The following is an 18,603-nucleotide window of genomic DNA, read 5'->3' as shown; positions in this document are numbered from 1 at the left end:
ACCATGTAGGCTTTGTTTTAATATATGATCCCCAGAGTTATTCATGATGTTACATTGTAAAATGCAACTATTATTGCTGTTACTGCCATTGTTTTTCCTTTCCAATCTCCCAGTCAGCAACACTGCAATGTATTTTTCTGTCCCTCATGATGCCCTGCCTTGCAGCTACCACTACAACCCCGAAGAAAACATTTCTCTACCTCAGAATCTTTGAGTCTCACATAATTAGATGGGAAAACTCCTGATTTATCACCCAGCGTGCCCGTCCACCAGTCACCATCTTTCTTTGTCACCAGGATCAGGTCACCTTGTTGGAAAGTGAGGTCCCCCTGCTCCGAGCTCTCGTAGGTGTACATGGCAATGTACTCTGCAAAAGGGAAATACACACAGAACTTGGGAAAACCCTGAGGGACCATCAGGGATCCCCTGCAAAACTAATAATTATCATGTCAGCTATTCACAGGCTTGAGAGAAGATATATTTCTTAGTTATCACTCATAATAACTGTAATTATTATGTAATTATGAAATATCGCATGGATTATTAACATGCAATATTTAATGCATGAAATTGGATTTATCAGAACTGAATAGGATCTATCATAAGGCTGCCTCAGGGGGGTTTTGTATAGAATTTGCTATTATGATTAAAATGGACAGAAATCATTCATTTCTATATTAAACACATTTCCCAGTGGTTTCTGGTTTGTGCTGCTGACTGGAATTCTCAGTTTGGGATGGAAAGTCCACACAGCTTAAAAACCACCCTCTGCACTTGAGCTCCTCTGAAATCCTCTCCAGAAGATGTTAAATCCCTGCTTTATTATTTCTTTTATTTATTCTTTTTATTTATTATTTATATCCCTGGTTTTATTTTTTATTATTTCCCTGGCTTTATCATTTCTCACAAACACAGCTTTTTTGAAGTGTTTAAACAAAAGCTGTGCTCCTTTTTAATGCAAGCATAAAACCTGAGATATCCCACCTGTGACAAGACTCTGCATGTCCACAAGTCCTTTGCCCCAAATATGAGGAAAACCAGAACAAGGTGATTTTTGAGGTCCTTTCCAACCCAAACCAACCTGGGATTCACTGGAATATTGACTGAGCAAGAGCAGCTGTGCTTTGAAAAAACTGATTATCTCCCTTTTCTTTGCTGTTCTCTCCTTTTAGTTCCTATAGTGCTCATGCCAGAGGCAAATTAAATGTAAATGTACCTAAAACTGCCCCAAAACTGAAGTTATGAACCTCAGGTGTGCTGTAGGGATGATCCACAGATGCTCACCTATTAATACCTGTAACCTGTATTTCAATTAATTGATTTCCTCTGCTGTGATTTAATTAACCTTTAGCTGCCTCTGCACTGGAGGGGATTAAGAGTTAAGGCAGCTCATGTGGAGATGCTCCCCTCCAGCTGAAGGGTGGCAACAGCCAGGAATTCCTCTTTTAAACCCTTCAGAGGCCTGAAAATAATCAGATAATTTTGTTTCTGTGCCCCAGGCTCCACCTTTAAAAAGGAACACACCATAAGGACCCCAATATTCTATAATTGGCTGTCACTGCCTCAATTAAGGGCTGTAATGAAACATTGGGAATGAGCTTTGAGACATTGAGACATTTATCCCAACATCATGGATATATAGGCAGATGTGCTTGTTAGGCCCTCTGTAAAAACCCATTCCAGATCAGAAATTGTCATGAAAATAATGGTAAAAAAAAATTCCAATATTGCAAAAACTGCAAACTCCAAAAGCTATTTCATATCTTTTCTGATATGTGAAATTATTCCTTCTGTATACACGACATATATAAACTGTTACACTAACAATAATAATTCTAAATTATTCCAGAGGCAAATTGATTTGCACTCGGATTTGAACACCAGCTGAACACCAAGATCTGCCTGTTGATTTTGGTAAAAAGCAGAGCTGCTGTGTTTAATGCCAGCCTAAGATGCTCCCAGTGCCATGCAGGACTCACCTTCCCCTGACATCGTTGCCTTGGCTGCTGGGGATGCTACTCTTTTCAGACTAGCAGGACTTTCTGAGGAACCAGAATCCATGCTTTAGAAGAAAACAATGGTTATGTAAGAAATTAAATCTCTTCAGTAGATATATATATAAAATAATAAATAATATTTATAATAATACATATTAATTTATTTCAAACTCAAAAATGCACATGCACCAGGAGCAACTCCCTGTGTTTGAAAAGGAGACAGAAATTGTGCAAAATAAAGCTTTTATGTCCAGTGGCTTGTCATGGTTACATTAAAGCAAATGCCTTAAATACAGAATTTTCTACATCTCCTCTTTTCCCTCAGATAAAAAAATTATCTAAAATCATTCTCATTTGCATTCCTACTGTTAATGTTGCCTTCACATTACACAGAATGAGATTTTAAACGTTTAATCCTCCAAGAATAATGAGAAGTGATTTAGATTTGAGGAATACCTTTTCATTTTGGGCAGAGAGAAGCTCTGACTGCCACAGCTGTACTTCATAAAATCCAACACAATCATTGTTCAGTCACAAGCCACATAAAATTAAGAAGGTTAATTAATCTTTTGTTGGGGAGGCAAGACCCAAGGAGAACTGAGGTCAGCCTTCTCATTGTTGACACCAATTTTCAGGGTTGGAAGTCAAAACCCTCCAGATAAAATTTTTAAAAGGCACTGTTACAGGGTAGAAATTTAAAATTCAAGTGTGCAGCCTTTCTTTTTCCTTATCCATCCCAGTGGAGAAGCAAAGGACAGCAAAAGCAAACACAGTACCTCGTTGACTTCCTAATGGGGCCTGAAATGAGCTTCACATAGGATTTGGGGAACCAACCCTTCTGGCCCTGCACCTCCCCAAACCACCACATGTCCTGCTGCTCCAGCACTGTGATCACATCGTTCTTGTTGAAGTTCAGGTGGTTGTCTTTCTTTGCTCTCCAAGGGTACAGAGCCTGTGCTTGCAGCCCTTCCACTTTTTCACCCTTCAAAGAAAAAAAAATGGGGAGAGAGAAGTCAGTCATGCTCCACCTTTCATCAAGAAAGCTGCTGCAGGAATTGTATTTTCACACTGCTTAGACAGCAACAAATACAGATTCTCTCTCAACTAAAGCATCAGATGAACCTCCAAAGTCATTCCAGAAATGTTTACAGTCCTCCTGCATTTCTGTCTGCTAACACATCATCTCGATTAAATCACTTTTACAGTAAGACAGACATGTAACAAACCCTCATCAAGCTGCTTTGGCAGGATTTAAAGTCCATTTTATGCAGAATTATGCTTTGCTGCACGTTATTCATGGCACATTGCAATTTCTTTTTGCTCTGAGGTAGATATTCAGCACTTTCCACAACACAGGAGCTCCCAAGAACAATTTGTTGCTCCACTGAGGAAAAGGAAGTGCCTGAACAGAATTCAGCTGTGAAGATTTGCCACTGCTGATCCACTTCAGCACATAACCCACCTGGGAGGGAAGGCTGTCAAGAAAGGGAGTCAACAAAACCCCAAGGAAGTGACCCAAAACTGGACCACCAAAATCTAAAAAGCCATCCCAGAACAGCAAAACAGAAACTGCTTTGTGTTAAATCTTCCTCCAGATGTTGCCAATGGGTCACACATCCACAGAATACTTTGGGTTGGAAGGGACGTTAAATCCCATCCAGTGCCACCCCAGCCATGGCAGGGACACCTTCCACTGTCCCAGGCTGCTCCAACCCCAATGTCCAACCTGGCCTTGGACACTGCCAGGGATCCAGGGGCAGCCACAGCTTCTCTGGGAATTCCATCCCAGGGCCTCCCCACCCTCCCAGGGAACAATTCCTAATTCCCAAGATCCAATCCAAACCTCTAATTGTTCAGTTTGCAGCCATTCCCTGTGTCCTGTCCCTGCAGCCCTTGGCAATTGTCTCTCTCCATGTTTCCTGCAGCTCCTTCAGGCCCCAAAAGGCCACAATGAGGTTCTCCTCTCCAGGCTGAACAATCCCAGCTCTGCCAGCCTTTCCTCCCAGCAGAGCTGCTCCATCCCTCTGCTCATCCTGCTGCTTCCATGGACTCTCTCCAGCAGCTCCAGCTCCTTGCTGTGCTGGATGCAGCTCTGCAGGTGGGACTTTCCCTGTCACCCCTCGTGGAAGAGCTCGCCCATCTCAGTGAGTGTTTTAATGCACAGGAAATTTTACTGAAAACAAAAAAGTTCACACTTTGCTCTCCAAGCCTTTGTGGTGGCTCAGAACATGTGGGGGAGCCCAGGAGCTCACCTGGCCCAGGACAGGGGAGGGAGAAGAGCCTGTGACAGTGGCAGGAGTGAAGGCTGAGCGCTGCCGGAGCTGCCCTGCGCTGGGCACCGTCAGGGATGGCTGAGCTGCCCAGGCATCCCAGTTATCACTCTCTGCTTTCTCACTGCTGTTTGTTGGCCAGCTGGGAGAAAACAAAAACAAAAAAAAATTATGTCATTCATACTGTTTTTAACTGAAGAAAAAACTCATGCAGAACAAAATTTTCTACATTCTACAGTAACTTCTTTTCAACAAATATCCACGAGTGGTGTGACTCCAGGAGCAGCAGTGCAATGGAACACTGGTTAACCACAATGTTATCTTCAAAGGCAACCTCCAAACTCAGCTGCTTGTCTTGCACTGAAGGGCAGGTTTTTATTTCATTTCTTTGCTGTTTTCCAGAAAACAGAATTTCAAGCAGTGCAGGCTGCATTACACACAGTGGAAAGAGAAATAATTAATCATTCTTCCAAAAGTGGTTTGAAACCTTCCAGCCTGCATGTCACTGACCTCTCACAACCCTTTCCTTTAGACATGGAATCCCAGAATGTTAAATCCCATCCAGTGCCACCCCTGCCATTGCAGGGACACCTTCCACTGTCCCAGGCTGCTCCAAGCCCCAATGTCCAGCCTGGCCTTGGACACTGCCAGGGATCCAGGGGCAGCCACAGCTTCTCTGGGAATTCTATCCCAGGGCCTCCTATTGAGATATCAATTTTTAAATATGGATACCTTGGTCAAGGGATAAGGAATTGCAATTGATCAAACTGCCCAGAGCATTGAATTAAGCCATCCAGGGAAGGGCACATTTTCAAAGTCCATCAGTTTCATCAATGTTGTGATCAGGAATTAAATCACCTCCTTATGTCATCTCTGCCATTAGCATGTTTTGCATAAGCAATCTGGAAGCTTTCAGCAAGACTTGGTGTCAACTAAGGTAGGAGAAAGGGGTTTAGGAGATTCCACTATCTGAAGGGAGTCCAAGAGAGCTGGAGAGGGATTTTTCCTTAGGAACTGGAGTGGCAGGGCAAGGGGGAATGGGTTCACACTAAAGAGGGGAAATTTAGGTGAGATGTTGGGAAGGAATTGTTCCCTGGCAGGGTGGGGAGGCCCTGGGATGGAATTCCCAGAGAAGCTGTGGCTGCCCCTGGATCCCTGGCAGTGTCCAAGGCCAGGTTGGACATTGGGGCTTGGAGCAGCCTGGGACAGTGGAAGGTGTCCCTGCCATGGCTGGGGTGGCACTGGATGGGCTTTGAGGTCCCTTCCACCCAACCAGGCTGGGATTCTGTGATTCCAAGAGAAGTGAACATCTTGGGATTTCCCCACACCCACATCCCCACGCAGGGATGTCTGCTCATGCTGTGCCCAGGCAGCTTTGATGGCAGCAGCCTCAAGTCCCACAGGGCTCCAATTTTAAGTGATTCCTACAGAAAACACCTTTCCCTTTGAAGAAGGTATTTTCACTTTGCCTTCCTGTGCTCGCTGCCAGTTCCCAAGGCTGCACACCCTCAAGTGCTCAGCAGCACCCAAACCTACGTGGAGCTGAAGTCTGCCCAGTTGTTGGCTGTTGCAGGAGCCTCTGGAGGGGCAGGAGCTGCCAGGGGGGTGGAGGTTTCCTGCACAGACACCTTGGGAGCAGCAGAAGGCTCAGCTGCTGGCTTGGCAGAGGCTGGAACTTCACTGTCTGGAATTTTCTCGGCGTAGTTTGCAGGGAACCATCCAGTTTTGCCCTTCAGTTCTCCACCAAGCCACCCTGGCTCTCCAGTCTGGCTTTCATCCACCTGCAGGCACAGGAAGTTAGACAGTTAAGAAGCACATCCTGCAAATGGAAATTTTACTGAAAACAACCCATCTGCTCCACAGTAATTAACTTTTTGCAGTACAAGAGGGCTTGACAATTGCTTTTTCTTTTCTTTTTCTCCCAAGCTAAAATAATGGAATGGGTTGGGTTGGGAGGGACATTAAATCCCATCCAGTGCCACCCCAGCCATGGCAGGGACACCTTCCACTGTCCCAGGCTGCTCCAAGCCCCAATGTCCAACCTGGCCTTGGACACTGCCAGGGATCCAGGGGCAGCCACAGCTTCTCTGGGAATTCCATCCCAGGGCCTCCCCACCCTGCCAGGGAACAATTCCTAATTCCCAAGATCCCATCTCTCCCTGCCCTCTGGCACTTTGCAGCCATTCCCTGTGTCCTGTCCCTGCAGCCCTTGGCAATTGTCTCTCTCCATGTTTCCTGCAGCTCCTTCAGGCACCAAAAGGCCACAATGAGGTCACCCCAAAGCTTCTCCTCTCCAGGCTGAACAATCCCAGCTCTGCCAGCCTTTCCTCCCAGCAGAGCTGCTCCATCCCTCTGCTCATCCTGCTGCCTCCTCTGCACTCTCTCCAGCAGCTCCAGCTCCTTGCTGTGCTGAGCCCCAGGGCTGGAGCAGCTCTGCAGGTGAGCTCTCACCTGAGCACAGGGACACAACCCCAATCCCTTTCTTGCCTCCCAGGCTGTGGGATCAACCCAGCCCATGGATGAATCCCTGGACTCCTCAGAGGAGCTGCTGCCAATCCCTTTCCCTCAGGCCATTTGTTGACTCTCTGCCTCCCACTGGAATTTGCATCCCAACCCCTCTTTTGGTGCAAACCAATCCATTATTCCTGCATTTCCCGGGTCCTCCTGTCTCAGTCCCTGTCAGCCCAAGGCAGTCCCAGAAACAAAGGCACTCTGTGCTTGACCAGCTCCATGTGGGAGGTTTCTCCACACTCTGCAGTGCAGAGCACAATTTCCACTGCAGCAGGGATGGGAAAGCAGCAGGATGGGAGAGGGAAGGGCACAGCTGAGGTGGATGTGGGAGAAATGGATTTTAGCTCCCGAGGCTGAATCATCCCAGCAGTGCTCAGGGTCAGCCAGCTGCACTCACTGGGGCAGGAATTGGAATCACCACACAACAAACAAACAGCACTGGAGGGGCAAACTGGGGTTGTGGAGATGCTCTGAAAAGAGCATCTTGGAGGTGAACCAAAGGCATACAGAAACCACTGGGATCTTTCAGGCATAAGGTAAAAAACAAAGGGTTTCAGGCTCATCCCATTAATGTCTCTTCAGGAGAGGGTTTTAAGCAACAAGAATTCTCAAACTGCCTGTGAGGATACTCAGATTTCTGCTAATTCAACCCAATGAAGTTCTCTATGTATACTCATGAAAAGGCACTTCAAAGGATAATTTAAACTTCCTAATTCAGATCAGCTCTAGTTTCTTCTGTATATAAAATACAAGTGACATCAGGTTTTGCAGCACAGTACTGGAATTTTAAATAGATTCCTTTTGAATCTTTTTTTAAGTTAATTTGTTCTAATTTCCCTATATTTTTACACCCACCCATCCACAAGTCCCCACAACAATCCCAGATTATTTTTTTCCAAAATACAACCAGGCTTTAAATGTACACCTGAATAGTGAATTACAGCATGTGGGGAGGTTATTTTTTTATTTATTCAATAGTTTTTCAGAGCCACAGCTGACAACTCCTTAGTTCTGTGGATCACATAAAGAAGATTTATTCCAACTCCAACAATCAATAACTAAGAAAACTGATGAGAAACTGTCATTAGAATTTGCTGTAGCTTTTTCACAGAATATCTCTTCCCACAAAAAAGCTTGGTTGAGTTATAGGCAGGATTAAAATCAACCTGAACTTACAGTGGAAGAAATTTAAAGTACATTGAAAGGACAAGATAATTATGAAGTAGGAGAATTAAAAAAATAGAATAATTCTGTAATCCATGGCATCATATCCAGTGGTGCCACAGGCTTTTCCCAGCAGTCAGGCACAGCAAAGCCCCCCCCCCAGACTGGCAAATCCTTTTCCTACCTGAATAAATCCCCACTTTCCTCCCTGATTGCTCCCAGACAGGTTCAGGGTCTGTGCCCAGCAGGAAGTGTTGATACTCTTGGAAAGGTCATTCCCAAGCTCTGTTAAAGCCCCAGCTCCTTGGGACAGAATGAGCTCTGCAGTGCTGACTCCAGCCAGAATTCCAGCCAGAATTCCAGCCCAGGGTTGGGATCCAGCCCTGTGCTCTGGGATACATTTCCTGCATGACAGTTCCTCCCATGGGTCAAAACCAGGTCAGAATTTGGGTTCCAATGTGGAAATCATGACAGTTATTCCAAGGAATATTGTTTTGGTGGTTCAGGAAGCTCCCAGCTGGAGTTCAGCTCCACTGCAGCTGCATTGATGTCACCAGTCAGCCTCACTTTAACACTGAGCTTGCAAATTGGTGTTTTCCAAGGAAAGAAGCCCTTTGGAATCTCAGGACAAACAGGAGAGGAGCCAAAGGCAGCAGCATCAAAAGTAAACCTTGCTCCACGGGGTTTGAATTACTTTTGATCAACGAGCTGGGCTTTGTTAATTTGCCCCCAGTGGGTTTAAAGGTGAGTAACTGCAGGAGAACAAAGTGTGATGGGAATGGAGAATTTCCATGGGATGGGAAGGCAGAGCCTCCCTGGCAGAACTTACCCACTCCCTTTTAACCTCCAGAGGGAAGCAGCGAGGCAAAGCAAGGCAGTTAAACGCAGTCAGCACTGAACCCCAGCAGCTCCCTAGAGCAGCCCTGTTCCTGCAGGGCAGGAGGGACAGCATCCCCAGCAATTAGCTAATTAGGGTCAGAAGGAACTTCAAGAGAGACAACGGAGAGGAGTTACCCTGCTGGGGTGGAGTGGGTTAAAATCCAGTGCGAAAGCAGCAGACAGGAAGACCCAGTGGTCTAAAAGTCTCTGTTTAAAATATGTGAAGTGCTCCTTAGAATCACAGATTTTGGGGGGAAATCTTATTTCCCTGCAAAGCTGTCTTTAAAAATTATTTCAGTGCTCTTTAGAATTACATATTTTGGGGAAAATGTTACTTTCCCTGCAAATTTCTCTTTAAAAATTATTTCAGTGCTCTTTAGAATTGCATCTTTTGGGGGAAAATGTTATTTTCCCTGCAAATCTCTATTTAAATACGTGCAGTGTTCCCTAGAATTACATATTCTGGGGTAAATACCCAGAATTCTGGGGGAAAGTGTTATTTTCCTTGTAAATTTTCCTGCGTGAAATGCTTCTTAGAATCATGTTTTGGGGGAAAATGCTGTATTTTTTTCCTGCAAATCTCTCTTTAAAAATTATTTCAGTGCTCCTTAGAATTACATATTTTGGGGGAAATGTTATTTTCCCTGCAAAACTCACTGTAAAAATTATTTTAGTGCTCCTTACAATTGCATATGTTGGGGGAAAATGTTATTTTCCCTGTAAATTTCCCTGTGTGAAATGCTTCTTAGAATCATGTTTTGCAGGAAAATGTTATTTTTTCCTGCAAATCTCTCTTTAAAAATTATTTCAGTGCTCCTTAGAATTGCATATTTTGGGGGAAAATGTTATTTTCCCTGCAAATTTCTCTTTAAATATGTGCAGTGCTCCTTAGAATTACATATTTTGGGGGAAGTGTTATTTTTCCCTGTAAATTTCCCTGTGTGAAATGCTTCTTAGAATCACGTTTTGGGTAAAAATGGTTTTTTTTTTCTGCAAATCTCTCTTTAAAAAATATTTCAGTGCACTTTAGAATTTCATCTTTTGGAGAAAATGTTATTTTCCCTGCAAATCTCTCTTTAAATATCTGCAGCGCTCCTTAGAATTACATATTTTGGGAGAAAGTGTTATTTTCCCTGCAAATTTTCCTGTATTAAATGCTTCTTAGAATCATGTTTTGGGGAAAAATGTTTTTTTTTTTTCCTGCAAATCTCACTATAAAAAAATATTTCTGTGCTCTTTAGAATTACATCTTTTGGGGGAAAATGTTATTTTTCCTGCAAATCTCCCTTTAAAAATTATTTCAGTGCACTTTAGAATTGCATATTTTGGGGAAAATGTTATTTTCCCTGCAAATCTCTATTTAAATATGTGCAGTGCTCCTTAGAATTACATATTTTGAGAAAAAATGTTAATTTCCCTGCAAATTTCTCTGTGTGAAATGCTTCTTAGAATTACATCTTTTGGGGAAAAATGGGGGTTTTTTTCGTGCAAATCTCTCTTTAAAAATTATTTCAATGCTCTTTAGAACTGCATATTTGGGGGGGAAATTGTTATTTTTCCTGCAAATCTCCCTTTAAAAATTATTTCAGTGCTCCTTAGAATTGCATCTTTTGGGGGGAAAATGTTATTTTTCCTGCAAATCTCTATTTGAAAAATTATTTCATTGCTCTTTAGAATTGCATATTTTGGGGGAAAATGTTATTTTTCCTGCAAATCACTCCTTAAAAATTATTTCAGTGCTCTTTAGAATTGCATCTTTTGGGGGAAAATGTTATTTTCCCTGCAAATCTCTATTTAAATGTGTGCAGCGCTCCTTAGAATTACATATTTTGGGGGAAAAAAAAAGTTATTTTTCCTGCAAATCTCTATTTGAAAAATATTTCAGCACTCCTTAAAATCACATATTTAGGGGGAAATTGTTCTTTTCCCTGCAAGTCTCCCCAGAGTGATCACTCTTGCCCAGGGAAGATGAGCTGCAAGGTCAGGCCAGCCCTATCTGCCAGGAAAACAAGGCATCCCAGCATTTCCCAGCATTTCCCATGTCTCCTCTCCCCTTTGCCAGCTGCCTGCCCAACACCATTCCCTGCTGCAGCTTTACAACCTGTTGTATCTTTACTCAGAGCCCTCAGCAGTGACCCCAAGCCAGGAGTCACTTTGGATTTTCCACCAGCAAATTTCAGTGTCATAAACACCCAACTGATAAACACCCAAACCAACCCCAAAAGATTCAATTTCCTGGAACAGGGTTTAAAAAATATTCATTATTTCAATTTAGGGGAATCTACAAAGTGTATTTTTTTCCCAAATCCACTGTTACTAAACTGAGCTAAAATGTAAAAGCTCTTAAAATCAATTTTCTTGGGTAGAACACTGCTGGGAATACACTTCCCCCAGTGAACAATATTTAAGAATTCCCCCAGGAATTTTCATTCTGCACGTTAAGAACATCTTAATGATTAATTACTATTAATATCCACTTCATCCCTGCAGCCATTAATCACAGAACTATAATTTAGAGAGACAAAAGCAAATACTGCTTCAGAGTTTGACAAACCACAGTGACCACATCCCTGAAAAACTGGGAATTATTCTGTATCAACACACCTGCAAGCAAATATTGAGGATTTCAAGTTTCCTTCCTTGCCATGTAAAATTTCAAACCCACATGGCAGCAGCTGCAATGCTTTTCTCAAGGAATATCCCAGTTGGAATATCCCAATTCCTGCTTACCATGACGATGTCTCCAGGCTGGATGGTGATCTCGTCGTGGCTTCTGGATTCAAAAGGATACAGAGCTCTATAATACACTATTTTTACATCCTCCTGAGCAGAAATGGTTAGAGGAGCTTTTTCTGAGCAAAGGAAACAAACACACAGATACAGAGAAAAGAAATCAAACCACCTGATTTTTCAACACTTAAAAAAATGGGGTGAAAATGGAGACAAGAATCACCAAACCTGGCAGGGTCTGCAGGGGATTTTCCTTATCCCCTTTTTACACAAGGGGAAATAGGAAAATTAATTATTTAAATAAAAATTTCGTATTATTTTCTCCCCTAAACAACAGAGGAAATCATAGAATCCCAGAATGAGGTTGGGAGGAAGCTAAAGCTCATCCCAGCCCACCCCTGCCATGGGCAAAAACATCTTCCACTGTCCCAGTTTGCTCCAACTCCAACCTGGCCTTGGACACTTCCAGGAGCTGGGAGTCCACAGCCTCTCTAGGCAGGATTTAATCAAAAAGGTGATGCAATCCTTTGGACAAATATTTAAACCAGTATTACATCCCCAAACAGTTCTCATGTGTATCCATGCCACTAAAGAGGGAGCAGGGTACCCAATACAGGCAAAAATCAGGATATAATGTACAGAAAAAGCTCCCAGCTGGAAATGACTGTGTGGAGAGCAGAAAAAGGGGGATTAAATCTTCAGATTTCAGGTCATTTGTCCAGTGAACAAAGGAAGGCAGGAAAGGAAAAAGGGTGACTAAACAACATATTGTTCCTACTCTGCAAAATCCCAAGGCACACATCCCAAAATGAAAACTCCAGAAATAATTTTTGACATCTTCCATCCAGCCCCTTCCAGCTGAGATTCCCTCTGCCCCTGGCCCTGCAGTCTCAGAACTGTGCTCTCCCCTCTCACTTTGGGAAGAGCAGTGATGCCTAAAAACCATTTTTGGAGTCTAGAGCTCCATCTGTGCATCATTTCCTTTATCAACACTCATAATCCATCCCTGACCACCCCCTGGTTCTGTGTGAAACGGGCAGAGGAAAGAGGACTGAGCTGTCCCAGAGCACTCCCTGCTGCTGCACCCTACCTGCGTTGGACCACGGAGCCTGGGCAGGCTTGTTGGGCTCCTGGTGGGGCTGGAAGAGTTTACTCAGCTTCTCCTGCATCTCCTGCTTCCCCTTATCCTCACCCTCCTTCTTCTTGGGTACTTCTTCCCTTTTTTGCTTGTCATCTTCCTGGGGTTTTTTTTGCCACTGTGGTTCCTCCTCAGGCTGTCCTCTCTCCAGCCGGGGCTTTTCCCGTTCCTGGATCCTCCTGTCGGGTATTTGGGGTTTAGAGCCACTCAAAGCAAAGCCCACCAAAGCTTTTGGGTGATTTCCAGTACCAAGTGTCCTCTTTAGGGCTTTTCCATGCCCTAATTTTATTTGGTTATCAACCACTCCCCAGCACCTCCTGCCACAACGACTCCCAAAAAACTCGTGGAATGGTTTGGGCTGGAAAGGAATTAAAGATCATCTCATTCCAACCCAAAGCCACAAACATCCCTGGGTAACACTCCAAATAGCCAAATCAGAAAGGAAAAAGCAGGGATCAGAGCATGTGGCTATCCTTATCCTGCTGCTGAGGAGCAAGGAAGAGAAATATTAGCAAGTTTTACACAGGATTATTGGGAATATTTCCCATTCCCAGCCACCAGAGTTAGCAAGTGCTTCCCCTCCAACAGAGGACAAGACAACAAGAAATGAATAAATATTCTCTGCTAGAAACAATTTGCCCCAGTAAAGATAACTCTGAAGATCTAAAGGATGTCCAGTGTGCTCCAGTCTGTGCCATGGCCTATTCTACCCCAGGAATTTCTCCAGAATTAGGGACAAAAGCCTGAGAAAAAAGGCTTGGCTCACACAGAAAGCCTGGTATGAGCCAAAGAACAGACTTTGTCCAAGGACAACATGGATTCCTGACCAAAAATGCTGTGAGAAAAGAAACTAATTCATGGAATCCCAGGATCCCTGAGGCTGGCAAAGCCCTCCCAGCCCATGCAGTCCCAGCTGTGCCCAATGGCCACCTTGTCCCCAGCCCAGAGCACTGAGTGCCACAGCCAGGCCTTCCTGGGACACCTGCAGGGATGGGGACTGCAAACCTCCCTGGGCAGCTCCTGCCAAGGCCTGAGCACCCTTTCCATGCAGAAATTCCTGCTGCTGGCCAAGCTGACATTTCCCAAGCATCAAGGGTGGCACTAGAGGACACAAATCTCATCTGCATCCCTGGAATATTTTCCAAGAGACATCAGCTGCTCAGTTAAAGCAGTTGAGTACCTCTGAGCTTCTTTTTGCTTTTCCAGCTCCACTGTCTTCCTCTCTTGTTCCTTCTGTTTCAACCTCTCAGCTTCCAAGCTCTTCTGCTTCTGCAGCTGCTGTTTGTTATGGATTTCTCTCAGCTCCTGGATGAAAAAAAAGGAAAATAGGTGTAAACATCCCCTCTGTGAATCAGAATTCATGGCCCCAAAGAGTTCACTGGGAGGGAACAGCACCTGGGAATGGCTGGGGATTCCCTGTCCACACTCACACTCCTGCCAAATGCAGATATTTAAGGTTCATTGCCAAGGTCTACAAACCATTTACTGTTTTCCTATGTTAACCCATTTAACTGAGACATGAAAGGGTTAAAAAACCAGAAAACCTCTAAATGTGGCTCTAAAAAAATGGACAAAGCTTAATCTGTAAAGTCGTTTATGTTTTAAGTTGTTTGTTTGTGGAAGTCACTTATTAAATTCCATACAAAAATCTGCCTTCTGAGCTCTCACAACAGCAACACTTAATCAGTTCCATTTTCCAATTAATGCTGATTTACCAAGGAACCTTCAGCATTGCTTTATACTCAGGAGACTGAAATTCTTAAGGAATGTCTTTGGGATGAACTGTGGTACAGAGAGTATTCATTCATATACAAGTCAGTATTTCTGTAATTAACTGGAAGGACATTGCCTGGAAAATTGGAACATAAATAATAATAAAACCATGAAATTGTCCTCAAGACTTGTTTTCCACATTAACACCTATTAATAAAAATGCAACTTTTATCTTGAATCTCTTTGCATAACCTGGAATTTTGCATCTGAACTCCTCAGCATTACTGGGAAAAAAAGGAAAACTTTACCTCTGACCACTGAGGATTTTCACTGAAAATAGTTCACTTCAAAAAATGTATATCTTTTAATGAAAATATAGTACAGGCAGAAATTGAAACAGTTAATCTTGAAAGTATTTGGATAGTTTTTTCAGAAATTCACAATCTACAAACCAACCACAGGGAGGTTTCGTGTAAAAATCCTCATGCACTGACCCAAATGAGAAAATTGCACAAGAGACAAAAAGCAAAGTAAATATCACATGATCCAAACCCACTGGAGGGAGGGATGAAAACTCCCAAAGGGAAGCTGATCCTTGTCCCAGCTCAGTCTCATTCCATTAATGCTCCTCCATTTTAAACTCAGTGAAAACTGAGCTCAACATCATTAAAGAGAGAACCAGTTCTCAGGGAAGTTTGAATGAAAACCCTGCTGACTTCCCACTGAAATCCAGGGATAATCTCAATTTGGGCAATACTTTGTTTTATGATCACCCAGAGTGTGATGGGCAGGGGGAACCACAATCCTCACATCCTCCCCATGACCTCTTCAACCTTTATTTGCACCAAAATCATGGACAAGTGCATGGGACAAACTCAACAACATTGGCAGTGTTGGGATTGATACCTTTCAGCAAGCCAATCCCAGATTTTTGGGGTGGAAGGGATTTTAGGGATCATCCAGTGCCACCCCAGTCATGGCAGGGACACCTCCCACTGTCCCAGGCTGCTCCAAGGCCCAGTGTCCAACCTGGCCTTGGACACTGCCAGGGATCCAGGGACAGCCCCCTAAGGGATCTCACCACTAAATGCAGGATTTTCACCACTTCCATTGCCAAATGGGAAACTGGGAATGCTGCAGCTGAGCCACGCTCCATGCCTGCCTGGAGCAAGAAGTTCTCACTGTTCTGCTGTGAGAACAAGGAGCAGCCAGTGAATGCTGCTGCCAGCTCTGGGACAAATAATTACATTACTTTGTTTGCTTCTTTTGTCATTTCATCCACCTAAGACAGGATCTAAAGAGATATTTTAATAATTATTTATGTTTTCTGTAGACATTTTAACATTATTCCCTCTCAGCCAAGCTGATGTGCTGGGTCAGCGTTGCACAGTGTGCTAGTAGGATTTAGTGTGTGAAGGGATTTTTCTGGGATGGAATTGTGTGTGAAGAAAATCAAACCTAGTTTTTAGTCCTGCCACCGGATGGAGCATTTTTGAGGATGAAAAAATCCCATCTAGATCCCTCTTTGGGTCAGCCAGGAGGATGATAAATGAAGATGTGATGAGCATCTCTTGCAACAGAGATGCTCCATTGCTCTGCCAAGTGGGAGGAAGAACCAACATCTTCCCCAGTTCCATTGGAATCCACTTCAACAAAACTCCACTAACACTTTAACAGCCCAGAAATGAAACCTTCCCAGCTGATTCAGCACAGTCCTACACTCATCCTGTACAGACACAGCTTCAGTTGTACATGTCTGACTCCTGGGTTGGAATTCCAAAGACACACCAAGGCTTTCCTTGTTCCTGGGATGCAGGACAAGGAATGTCTTACCTTAAAAGCAGAGAAGTTGTTACCTTGGCACTTAATTCCCAAACAGACCAACAAGGAGAATTTTGAGATATTACAACAGCCACAGTCATAATACTGAGTAGGAATTAAAGTGCTTCATAGAGCAGAGCAATATTCACTATAAACAGACAAGTCATTTGCTATAAAAACCCTCGTGGTAGAGATGGAGTTGTTTAAACTCAGCTTGTGCCTTTTTGACAGAAAGACAACAGGACTTGGGATATTCAGGGATTACAATAAAAGGTTTCCATCAGATCTTCTCCCCTTGAGAGAAGCAAAGCATTTGATCCCAGAGGAAAGAACCTTGCAGTTCTGTGCTCCCTGAAGCTTTTCCAGAACAATCCTTTCCTGTCCCATTCCCCAGCTCCCCAAGCCTTGGCCTTGGCAGAAAATTCCTCCCTTCACCCCATCCTGGGCAAAGGAAGGATGTTGCCATCTCTCTTCTCCCTGGAAACTCAAATTACAATAATGTGTGGGGATACTTCCCATGCAAGTGTTTGCTTTTTAAAAATTCCGAAAACCATGACCAAAATAGGCAATTGACTTAAAACCTTGACATTCCAGATGAGCAAAGATCAAAGTAACTCATCAGTAGCTTGCCCAAGTTTGCCATTCAAGGCACGCTGCTCACGCAGGCATAAGGACTGGATAACAATCTAATGCTAAATTCTTCTTTCTGGTTTAGTTTTGGTGCTGGCACCCCTCAGCAAACACTGCCCACTCATCTGCTTAGGCAAAAGTGAAGCACATAACTGGAGGAGGCTCCTCCCTCAGAGAGAGCTGGGTGCAGCCTGAGCAGGGCATGGAGACCTTTGGCAAGGAGTGTAAGTGCTGGATGCAGCCCAGGAGGAGCGCCAGGCACTGCAGCATTGCCTCTTCCACTGCCACTGACTGGAAGAAAGAAATGCTGAGATGTAAAGAGGCATTGGGAGCAGGAGCTGCCCTGTTCACACGGAGCACACAAGCACTGACAGCCACAGACACACAGACAACACTGCCACTGCTGCAGCCAGCTGGGCTTCACTGCTTTTGCCAGGCACTGGGGAAAACCTCTCAGCAAAAGCTATGCATTTCAGAAACAGGAATTCATTCCTTGGGTTCTCTTGGGAAGGAACAGCAGCAAGAAACTCTGGATTCTTCCGTGTTTTAGGAAATGGACACTTGGTCCTTGGAGACAGAAGAGACATCAAGCCTTAAGCTTGGAGGGTCAGTTGAGATCCAGGGATGTTGGGAAGGAATTGTTCCCTGGGATGGAATTTCCAGAGAAGCTGTGGCTGCCCCTGGATCCTTGGCAGTGTCCAAGGCCAGGTTGGACATTGGGGCTTGGAGCAGCCTGGGACAGTGGAAGGTGTCCCTGCCATGGCTGGGGTGGCACTGGATGATCCCTAAAATCCCTTCCACCCCAAACCATACCATGATCCTAAAATAAACAAGTGACTAGTTCCATTTTATTGATACCTGTATCAATATTAGTTATTAGATTTCCAGGCTGAGATTTTTGAAGAGTAGTGGAAGTTTCACTGCTTCAGCTATAAGACACAAAAAAGTGGCCAAACTTCCAACCCTGTAGCAAACTCACTTTATAGCCAAATCCAGCCCAATCCAAAAGATTATCTTATCTCATAAATGCCCCAAATCTCATTTCAAAGGATACCTGAGCAGCCTATTTCTCTGCCAAACAAGCACCAACAATCTCCTGAAGCCAAGTGGTTCTACCTAAAGATATCCAATACTACAATTCAAATGACCTGCTTTGAAATATTAATAACATTTTGTAAGCCTGAAAGCTGTTGGAAATGCACTGAATTCTATGAATGTTTCCAACTCCAAAGGACTCATCAGAAGGAATTGAAATCAGTTGTTTTGGAGGGATGACAAAAAGATCCAGCAGAAAAAAAATCTAATTTATCTACCTAATCACTCCTACGATATTAAGACACACAGCAAAGATGATGTCATTTAACATTTGTCTAAAGTATTCACTTACTGCAGAACATAAAAACATGGAGACAAATCCAGAGTATCCTGTAAACTGCTGTGGTGTGAAAAAGCTGCCTGGTAAGCTAAAATTACCTTGCTTAAAGATTAAAACCAGAGTTTGTAATTTATCTATGTGATAAAAATGTCTTTTAAAAAGAAAGCTTTCCATCTTTCCCATCTTGACCTATTTTCCTTTCATTTACAAGAAGCCTTTATCACATTTAGAGCTCAGCTGTGGTGGAACTGTTGACACACAATTTGAAAAATATTACATTTCATTATGAGCATCATCCAGCTGCCTGATAATCACACTAATGGCCCCACAGGAGCTGCTGTTTCTACCCACCCAGGTACTGAGAACTCAACCAAA

The 18,603-nt window shown here is 43.7% G+C and overlaps 1 protein-coding gene across 9 annotated transcripts in view; it reads right to left on the bottom strand.

Annotated features, from left to right (window-relative positions):
- ITSN1 (intersectin 1) overlaps nt 1-18,603 on the bottom strand; it is a 100,776-nt gene that overhangs the window by 29,340 nt on the left and 52,833 nt on the right. For all 9 annotated transcript variants that reach the window (XM_085073247.1, XM_085073754.1, XM_085073665.1 and 6 more), the window contains 8 exons: nt 13,870-13,994; nt 12,642-12,868; nt 11,552-11,673; nt 5,804-6,048; nt 4,250-4,409; nt 2,774-2,979; nt 1,980-2,062; nt 201-367 (listed from right to left, as the gene is read on the bottom strand). In XM_085073247.1, the coding sequence (XP_084929373.1) occupies nt 201-367; nt 1,980-2,062; nt 2,774-2,979; nt 4,250-4,409; nt 5,804-6,048; nt 11,552-11,673; nt 12,642-12,868; nt 13,870-13,994 (1,335 nt within the window). The remainder of the gene's footprint in view (nt 1-200; nt 368-1,979; nt 2,063-2,773; nt 2,980-4,249; nt 4,410-5,803; nt 6,049-11,551; nt 11,674-12,641; nt 12,869-13,869; nt 13,995-18,603) is intronic.

The sequence above is a fragment of the Lichenostomus cassidix genome, chromosome 1 (assembly GCF_008360975.1).
Source record: "Lichenostomus cassidix isolate B80296 chromosome 1, HeHo_3.0, whole genome shotgun sequence".
NCBI classification, from domain to species: Eukaryota; Metazoa; Chordata; class Aves; order Passeriformes; family Meliphagidae; genus Lichenostomus; species Lichenostomus cassidix.
Note: the sequence above shows the minus strand (reverse complement) of the source record. Positions and strands in the feature narration are given on the sequence as shown.